The sequence below is a fragment of the Nannospalax galili genome, unplaced genomic scaffold (assembly GCF_000622305.1).
Source record: "Nannospalax galili isolate Female #2095 unplaced genomic scaffold, S.galili_v1.0 scaffold372, whole genome shotgun sequence".
Classification (NCBI taxonomy): Eukaryota; Metazoa; Chordata; class Mammalia; order Rodentia; family Spalacidae; genus Nannospalax; species Nannospalax galili.
In genome coordinates, this window is record NW_008332089.1 from 1,466,475 (window position 1) to 1,476,649 (window position 10,175).

Sequence of the window (10,175 nt, forward strand, 5' to 3'; positions counted from 1 at the left end):
TGGGTCCCTGCTAAGCCTTTAAAGATGTGCACTTTTTTGTGTGAAAACCTATAAGGTAAACATTATTGAGTGCATACTCAGATGAGAAGTTACATAATTTGCCAAGAGCCGCAAGGCATTTGGCAGAGGAGAGACACCCATTCCTCTTGGACCCACATCTGTGCTTACCCATGGTGCCTGTGTGCCTAACTCCATCCTCTGCCTCTTGCAACTATTTGAGAGGCAGAGACTGCAGGAGGCTGCAAACTATCCTGTGGCTTGCTCCAAGCTATAGAGCTCCCAAAACAAGCCTAGTGTGCCCATCGTCCTTAGCCTCTAGTCTCCAGGGTCCCACTTGTTTCCTTTAAGTGGGACATCCTGGGTGGGGTGTTCCAACCCATACAACACAATAATAAATAATAAACAGACAAACCAACCCCTCATCTAACATACCAGTGCACAATGCTTCACCATACATCTCTGAAAGGAAGTGTCCATGTAAGACATAACAGGAGAGTGAAAGAAAAAGTCACCTAAGGCCCAATGACCTACCTCTCTCCATGAAACTCATGCCTCACACTAGGCCCTTCCCGTGTGTGTGTGTGTGTGTGTGTGTGTGTGTGTGTGTGTGTGTAGTTTTTTATTTTAATTTTTTTCATTTTATGTGTATGAGTATACTGCCTGCATGTATGTAACTGCACCGCTGCTGTGCAATGCCTGTGGAGGTCAGAAGAAGGTATCCGATCCCCTGGAACTGGAGTGTGGGACAGTTGTTAGCAATCCTGTGGGTGCTGGGAATCGAACTCAGGTCCTCTGCAAGAGCAGCCAGTGCTCTTAACCACTCAGCCATTTCCCCAGCCCGGCCCATCTCTTTCGAGTTAGAAATTATTCAGACTGTGTAGAAGTCTTGGGGCATGGTTGGAGAAAGCTAGGTACTTCTGACTCCATATTAAGAGCACAACGAGGAGGTGTGACTGGTTTGGAGTTTTTTCTTCTTTATCTCTAGAGAATGCGGCGCTACTTGTTAGCTCGGCTCTCTCCTTTGCCACGTAGGAAGCACGTCTGGGGTGTGTGAGGGCTCACGGCTCTACTGCAGACACTGCCAATCTTCATATGCTGTTTGTTTTTGAAGTGGACACTCAGTGAGCCCTGGAAGCTGCTGGCCTGTGCGGGAAACCTCTGCCGTGGACGCTTTTTATCTCTAGAGAATGCGGCGCTACCTGTTAGCTCGGCTCTCTCCTTTGCCACGTAGGAAGCACGTCTGAGGGGTGTGTGAGGGCTCATGGCTCTACTGCAGGCACTGCCAATCTTCATATGCTGTTTGTTTTTGAAGTGGACGCTCAGTGAGCCCTGGAAGCTGCTGGCCTGTGCGGGAAACCTCTGCCGTGGACCACATTCCTGCAGTCCAGTCGCCATCTTCACTTTACAGGGGGAGGGCACAGGAGGCTCATGCAGGGCAAGGAATGTGCCCAGGGCAGTGTAGTGACTAGTGGCAGGGAATGAAGGCTGAAGCAGAGGCTAGCTCTCTTGACCTGCCTTCCTGCTCCATATTAGGCAGTTTTTACACACGTGACAGAGCAAGAGGGGAGACCTGTTTCTATGTGTCCTAACAGCCCATAGAGCCATTCCAGGGCAGGTGTTGGAAAGCACCAAGACATGGTCTTTGAAACTAATAATACCACATACTTTGGGGTCTCCGTCCAGTTCACCGTCAAGGCCAGGACCACAGCTGTGGGTATGACTAGACATTGGTTTGCTGTGATCTGTTGGTGTTCACTTGTAGGCACACCTCCAAATGCACCCTGAAGACACCTTCATCCTCCTCACCTGGTCATGAGTCTCCATCGAGCCTCAGTGAGGTTAAGAGAAACAGGTGGTGGGGTTTAAACACTAGACTTGGAATCAGTCGGAAAGGAGATGAATAATGAATATACTTGCAGAACTGGGTGTTTACTTTTGGAAACATGGTACCTTAAACGCTCAGCGCCCATGATGTTAAGGCTGAAAGGCAGTGACTGGAGGAACCATGCCTGCCTCTGCTTTTATGCAGAAATCGCACTTTGCTTTGGAAATGAAATACTTTAGGCTGTGCATTTCTGGCAGTTATGGCATTCGTCAGGTGTGTGGAGTGTGCCCTCCCACCTCATGAAGTTTTCTGGGCTGGGTTTCAAATGCCCCAAGCTCCCTGGTCCCAACAGTCCTGTTCCAAGGCTGACTGCTTAGTTTGTCTCCATCGAGCCTCAGTGAGGTTATGACTTGGAATCAGTCGGAAAGGAGATGAATAATGAATATACTTGCAGAACTGGGTGTTTACTTTTGGAAACATGGTACCTTAAACGCTCAGCGCCCATGATGTTAAGGCTGAAAGGCAGTGACTGGAGGAACCATGCCTGCCTCTGCTTTTATGCAGAAATCGCACTTTGCTTTGGAAATGAAATACTTTAGGCTGTGCATTTCTGGCAGTTATGGCATTCGTCAGGTGTGTGGAGTGTGCCCTCCCACCTCATGAAGTTTTCTGGGCTGGGTTTCAAATGCCCCAAGCTCCCTGGTCCCAACAGTCCTGTTCCAAGGCTGACTGCTTAGTTTGTCTTCACTGTGGGTGCCAAATGGAAAAGTACACATCTTCTGTCTGGTTTTGATCTCAATAAAATTCTAAAATACCACCATCAGACCCACTAAGTGGTACTATGTGAACCATCCAAGTGGGAGGGGGCAAAGGGAGTAGCCAAGAATGACGTTCACACATTTCCAGGGGTCTTTAAGACACATGCAAGCCATGTTCAAGAGGATGAAAAAGCCCTGAAGAAACTTCTGGGCAATGTTCTGTCAAGAGCACATCCAGCCCTGCGATGCGGTGTGCTACCCTCATGGTGGGGCCAGGATTCCAGTGAGCTCCCGGCTTGGAACTGTTGCAAACAAGTTCTACCTAACCCTGACTCCAGTCCCTGCCTAGCCTGCCCACCTGCACCCAAATGCAAACTTTAAAGGCCCTGAAGCCCAAATCACTAGTCAGGCAGGAACATTAATTACGTTTATAGCTGAGGTTATAACGGGGCTGCAAAAATTTCCTGCTGTAATTGGAATATAGATTCAACAGTTTTATTGAATGTCAACGCACATAACTGCACAGCTGCTGGAGAGGTACCGCAGAAATAATGCTCCTCTTCCATGACAAACACCTATTAAGCCGTCAGCACAGACTCTTCCCTCACAGCCCCTGACAGTACCTCAGGGCAGGCAGACACAGCACAGCAATTGCCGAATTGCGTATGAAAATGATCATTTTATTGTCTATACAACTGAAGGTTTAACTCGGACTCCTGCCTCCATCCGAGCTGGATAAAGAAGCAATTCTTCTCGAACAAATAAGCACAGTACACTATTGTAATCTAAGAAACAGGCACTATTTATGTATCAGAAAGCCTCGTTCTCAATAGGGCTAACAGTCCAATGGCCCAGAAGTCACTGTCTTCGCAGCTGTAGGAAGAGAACTGGAAAAGTCACAAGTAATGAGATGCTAAGGGCGGCAGGGACAGAGGACGGCGGCGCTGAGGGACGCTCCCTCCTGCAGCTGCCCTGTCAGTTCAGTAAGCATGACTCGTAGGTGGGCACCATGTACTTGATGTTGATGAAGGCGTCCTCCCCTCCGTAGCGTTCGAAGGCCTCCAGCGTCTCCTGGATCAGGTCACCGATGTTCTCCCTTTTCTGCTGACTGTAGTCGATGCCATCTCCAGAGTTCACTGGTTCAGACAAACAGACAACGGCAGTTATTTCTGTGAACTGTCCCTAAAGTCCCATCCCACAGGTAAGGCATCTGCCCATGAGCACTTGCTAGGAGACACTGACAGGTGACACTCATGTGATCTTGCTGAGATTGAGGACTGGAGGAAACTCCATGAAGAGACTTTTGTGGGCACGATGCTGCAACATCTGGGATCCCAGCCAGCATCAGGAGGCTGAGGCAGGAGAATCACCTTGAGTTGGAAGTTAGCCTGGGCTACACAGCAAGACCCTTCCTCTTAAAAAGTCAACCAACCAACTAAACAAACAAATAAGAACAACAAATCCCAAGCCCCAGTGAGGAGCTGATGAAAACTGATCTAAAATAAACAAGGGCAGGCACGCCTTTAGTCCCAGCCCTCGAGAGGCAGAGGCAGGTGGATCTCTGTGAGATCCAGGCCAGCCTGAACTACATGGTGAGTTCCAGGCCTGCTGGGGCTACAGGAAGATCCTGTCTCAAAAAGACCCGAGGAAATAACCTGCAGTTATTTCTGTCTCTTTGGTGGGGGTCGGGGGGTTGGTGTGTGTGTGTCTGCTGTGGCAGCTCCTGCATGCCACACAGGACCTGTGGCCAACAGATCTTAGTTATGGCACACCCAAGGGCTGATGCTGCTGCTAGCTCTGGAACTTCCCAGTCCAGGGGACCCTGATGGAGGCCCAGCCACCCACAGCCTGGATACAGCCTCTGTGGCTGCTGGTGCCACAAAGCAAGTCCTAGGTGGTCTTGGCAATTCAGAAACCTGCATCTCAGACTCCATTCTGCTCTGCAGGTGAGAGGGGCACCCAGACTGTGAGGTGTCTGCAGGAATGACTGAGAGTCTGACAGAGGTGCACCCCTGTGCGCCCTCCACACTAACATGTTCATGTTTCTCTCTACACTGTCTTTACATGCTTTCTGTTGCTTTCACAGCTCACTAAGGATTTTGATGTTACTGTCATTAGTGTGCCTCTGAAAAGCACCCCATGATGCCCTGTGACATAGGAAAGGGGAATGTGTTGGCCTTCAAGGAGACAGAGGGATGAAGATAAGAGCTCGGGCCCAATGCCATAGGCAGCCCCCACCCCCACCCCGGCCCCAGTGCATCCTGAGAACAGTCAGTCACCAGAGGAAGGGCTTGCTCTGTTTATACTGCACACAGCCTTTAAGTGCTATCTGGCTTGAATGTAAAGACAGTGGAGGTTAAAATGATGTTTCAAACTTCTTATCCCAAGTTATTTTGGGGCATTTCAAAAAGATTGGTTAATGGCTCAGACCAGAACAAACATAACTATTGAAATCCGCACAGCACAGGCAGACACTTCTTTCTCTTAACTTTTTTCCCCCAGAAACTTCTTAGAGAAGCACCACTGCGTATCAGCATAGTAAAAGTGAATTGCCACTCCAACTAGTTTCTTTCGGTGGAGGGGAAAGAAGGTAGAAATGTCACTAATTTTCAAAAACAAATGTGACTCATACAACCGTCACACATTTTATTTCATAAAAATGAGCTGAAGAATAGTTTACAGAGCAGTTTAGGGGTTTTCCCTTGTCCTTCCCATGGTGGACACCTTTCTGTCACATTGAAAGCTGGATTTAAGTCATTTTAAAGTCTGACTTATAAAATAGTCGATCACTCAAAATACTCAAACACGTGGAACATACACGTTTAAGCATTGCTCAAAAAATATTTATACAGAACAGCCAAGAGAGAAGCTTCTTAAAGGGTCTCGACTTATTTTCAAGAAAAGCAAATACATATCACCTAAGAGCACAGATAAGTACTCAGTCAAAGCAAACAGGCTTTACCATTATTATTAATTATTATTGTTATCATTCTCATTACGACTACTATTGATTGGCATGGTGTTATGAGAAGAGGATGCAGGTAGGAATGGCCACACTAAAGAGGACGTGCATGAGTGGTAATCCTCTCAGAGTCCTCCAAGAGGAGAGGGCCTTGGGTTAGATTGGGAGAGGAGGTGAAGGAGGAGGGATTGAGGACAGGGAGGAAGGTGCTTCGGTTTGGCAGGGGTGGGTGTGGTTGCTGTTGAATACAGGTGTGAAAAACAAAAGGTTCAGAAATAAAGTCTGAAGGGGCCAAGAAAAAGAAGGAACAAAAAGTCTGAACAAGAGGCAGAGAACGCTGTGTGACAAGACCCACAGTAAGGGCGAGTTGTCCTGGGAAGGACGTCAGTGGCCCAGGATTCTAAGTGGAGAGAAAAGACTGTCCTGGAAGGTCTTCGGCTAATCTCAGTGTCCTCCCTGGTAGGCACCAGCTTGTGCTCCTTCGTGCTGTTAGGAAGAGTGTGTCAGGATCTATGCTTGCCTATGACAGTTGAACCCACAGCACCCCCACCGCAAGGACACCTGGAAAACAAACTTGGTGATGACACAGCTGTGCCAGTCCCGATCCAGCCTTCTAGACAAAGATGATGTATTAATCGCTGGTAAATAGTGCCTTTTGTCGGCATGTTGGTCTAAAGGTCAAGAACTGAATGGACCATGGGCCAGGCCTATTTTCCTGATGGAGCTGAGGGAATGTGGAAAGTCTGCACACAATGGAGAGCTTACACACCCTGGATTTCACTCCCTTCTAGAGCATAGCGCTGACAAGCAACACTTTATCCCATATTCTTCTTAAAAACATTTAACTGTAGGAGGAGGGCTCTGTAGCTCTTTTCTGCGTTTCAACAATATACCAACACACATAACAAAAGAAAGAGAAGAGAAGTTGCTTATTCAGAAAGGGAGTTGGAGTTGGAATATCCTGCCATTGCAGAATGTGGACCACGGGGGCAGAAAAAGACCAAACACCACCACCGCCACAATCAAGAGCTGGTGCCTTGTTCTGCCCGCTTTAATGACGACAGAACGGCTAATGTCAAGCTCTGTTGAGAGGCAGGCAGTGATGTGATCTCCATTTCAAAACTGGGATGTTGTCAGTTTTTTGAGAACCTGAAAGTGGAGGTGATTAGTTTGAGCTCCCCGTTCTAAATGCAGACAGCATACTGGAAAAAAATGTGTTTGTGAGAATAGGACACTTAAAACAACAACAGCAACAACCAGATGGTTATTTACAATTGTCAATTCTGATTAGGAACATGACATTTCAATTTAGGAAGCTGAGAGTCTATTTTAGATTCAGATGGCTAGAAGGACACATTGATGATGGAAAAGATATGTTTAATTTATAACCAAACAAATAGGGTTTATAGAGAGGGCGCAGACCAGACTTTGTGCTTGGTAAGGATGATTTGCAAGGAGTCGAACAGGGATTTGGGGCTTTCTTAGAGATTCTGGCTCAAGGAAGCAGACAACCACAGCCCCAGGGTGGCTCCTGCTTACAAGTTATTTGAACTGCATTGGTCAATTTGAATGTTGACTCTTCTCTGATTAGCCTAGTGATCTGCTTTAGCATTAAACACATGCAAAAGGCCTTTTCTATTTAAACCTATGGGTTGGACCAGGGTGCTGTCTGGCTCTTGACATTTTCCAGGTCGAAAAGAGCCACATGTGTAGTTCCCATCTGCCCACCGACGGCATGCTCCTGGAACAGAAGCTCAGCTCATGCCTGAGAGGCAACCCCTGTCACCCAGGGTCACTGCAAAGGCTGGTTACATAAGGCACATTAACGTTTTGCACAGATGTCTGCTCCTCGGTGGCCAGTGGCCAGCAGGCTGGGATCCTGTAGAATTCTGACGCGACAGTCTCTCTGTGGTTTCAATTTCTAGGCTGTGTGGACGCCTCACGCTTTTCCTTTATCTTATTACCACTACCACACAAAAAAGGAGGAGCCCCAAAAGCAAAGGCGGAGGTGGAAAGAAAGGCCAGTTTTGCTGGACAGAAAGCATTCTTCTCAAGTCGAGGCTGCGGCTGGCTTCGAAGCATTGCTTCTTGGTCCTGAAAGTCACCCTTGACCTTGGCAGCAATTTCTGCTATTGTTACAGGTGTTTTATCCAGACCCAGAGCTCTGCTAGGCCCTGTAGGGCGACAGATGTGAGAAGACACCAGGCCCTTGCCTTTGGGGGAGCTTACCTGTTGGATAAGTGATCTAATTAACTACCTTCTCCACAGGGCAGATGATCCCTTGCATCCACTGAGACTTGTGGGGCTCATAAACCCAGGCCTTGTGGTCTCCTTTATGTTCGCCACTGGACTTGGGCCTGGGGAGAACTCTGACCCACTCACTTTAGCCAGATGCCCAAGGGAACCTTATCTTAGAGACAGGAAAAGCTATAAAGAGTGTGTGGATGGCTCAGGGATCCTTTAATTCAAATTAATTGTTATTTTTTTATTCTAATGCCTTTTTTTTTGTGGTGAGGGGAGTGTCTTAAATGGTAAATAGAGATTCTTGTGAATAGATACACACAATATGGTCACTTGGAAATGAAAGCCTCATTTAAGTCGTGAGACATATATAGACAATAAATAAATGCTTACTTCAGGTCCTTCGCCAACATACCTCGTGTGTTGTTTGGTGGATGCCTGAGAGATGAAGCAATTGATGAATTCTGTCAGCTCTTTCTGGCATTAGCTGGGAAGGAAATACATAGGCTAGAAGTCCCTGTGTTGACTCTGACTCAGGCCCTCAGGGAGGGACAAGACCACACAGCCTGAAGCAAGGTCACAGGTGCTGGAGGATGCTGCCTGGCCCAGTTCTACCTCTGAGGCTTCAATGGCCCCAAATGTCTCAACTATTCTGAAGGGGGGTCCTGGCCTGTGAAACATAGAGTCACATGTATGGGTCAGGAAAAGATGAAGGGCTGACAAGATGACTTGATGGGTAAAGATGCTTGTCACTGGGACTGATGATCTGAGTTCGATTCCTGGGACCCACATGATGGAAGGAGAAAACCAATTCCCACAAGTTGTTCTCTAATTTCCACATGTGCTATGGCATGTACACACCTACACACACATACACGTACAAATAAATAAGTGTAACAAAAATACTTAAAAATGAACAAACCAACCAAGATGTGGGAGAGACCCAAATAATGCCCAGACTTCTCTCCCAATCTTTCCTTACCCCACTGGCTCATTTCTAGAAGTTCTAGCTTTGTAGCTCACCAAGTTCAGTAACAGAAGAGGCTGGTGCTGCTCTGCACGTGCACAGTAGCCCTTTAGATAACTGTAGAAATTAGGAAGTGTCCCAGGAATCGAAGGACGAGTAAACAGGCACAACGCTGCTTGCCTTAGCCCCCGGGCAGTGCCAGTCATGGAGGCAAGCTGGCTCTCGCACACCTCCAGCTGAAGACAGATGTAAAGCAGGCTTTGAAACACAGTGCTGCCAAGCTTCACGGTTTGGTGAAGCCCTGCATGTCCCACTGCTGTTTTTCTGGTCCGTTGTGAGGGGAGAGTGTTGTTCAAAGTTAGCTACAAAAAAGTGGCAACAGAGCTCAGCATGGTGGTGCAGGCCTTTAATTCCAGCACTCAGGAGGCAGAGGCAGGAGGATCTCTGTGAGACCAAGGCCAGCCTGGTTTACACAGCAAATTTCGGGTCAGCTGGGGCTACAAGGAGTTACAGGCAGAGGGAGGGTAGAGGCAGGGGGATCAGGAGTTGGAGCCCAGCCTAGGCTACACAGTGAAATCCTGTCTCAAAAAGACAAAGCAAGGGTTTGGAGAGATGGCTCAGCAATTAAGAGCACTGGCTGCTCTTGCAGAGGACCCGGGTTTGATTCCCAGCACCCACATGGTGGCTAACAACCACTCATAACTCCAGTTCCAGGGGATCCAATGCCTAAATCTGACCTCCATGGGCATTGTACGACATGGGTGCACTTATGGACATGCAGGCAATAAAATATATAAATACATATAAAATAAATATAAACATAAATAATATTTATAATATAATAAGTAATATAAATAATATTCATACATATAAAATAAAAATGGTAAGTAAAATAATTTAAAAAAAAGACAAAGTGAAAGACCTGTGCTCTTTGATGGGAGCAGTCACAGCTAAAGTCACCTCTCTTGAGACTGGCTGGTGGAGTTGTTATCAGGAGAAAGGTGAGCCCAGGTCCTGGGATAAGTCTTAGCAGATGGGTGTGGGCAGAACTCGCTGCAAACGTCACTATCAGAGATGTACATCGGTGACACTACACATTTTCTGTTAGATGGTTCTCTCTGGGCCTAGTGAATTTAGGAGTCAGAGATGACTGGAATAGCAATTTCCTGTTTGTGCTAACTGGTAGTTAACTAGATATAAGGTATGGTGAGATAAAACCAAAATGTCTCAAAAGAAGTATATCCAAAAGATATTCTTACTGTTAAAAGATGGCACTAATCGGCCGGGCGTGGTGGCACACGCCTTTAGTCCCAGCACTCAGGAGGCAGAGGCAGGTGGATCTCTGTGAGACGGCCGGGCGTGGTGGCACGCGCCTTTAGTCCCAGCACTCAGGAGGCAGAGGCAGGTGGATCTCTGTGAGTT

The 10,175-nt window shown here is 47.4% G+C and overlaps 1 protein-coding gene across 1 annotated transcript in view; it reads right to left on the minus strand.

Annotated features, from left to right (window-relative positions):
• Window positions 1-3,064: 3,064 nt before the first annotated feature.
• The window catches only part of Pacrg (parkin coregulated), a 546,372-nt gene continuing 539,261 nt past the window's right edge, over window positions 3,065-10,175 (minus strand). Inside the window, exon 5 of the mRNA XM_008827204.1 lies at window positions 3,065-3,719. Within this exon, the coding sequence (XP_008825426.1) occupies window positions 3,559-3,719 (161 nt within the window). The 3' untranslated portion in view covers window positions 3,065-3,558. The remainder of the gene's footprint in view (window positions 3,720-10,175) is intronic.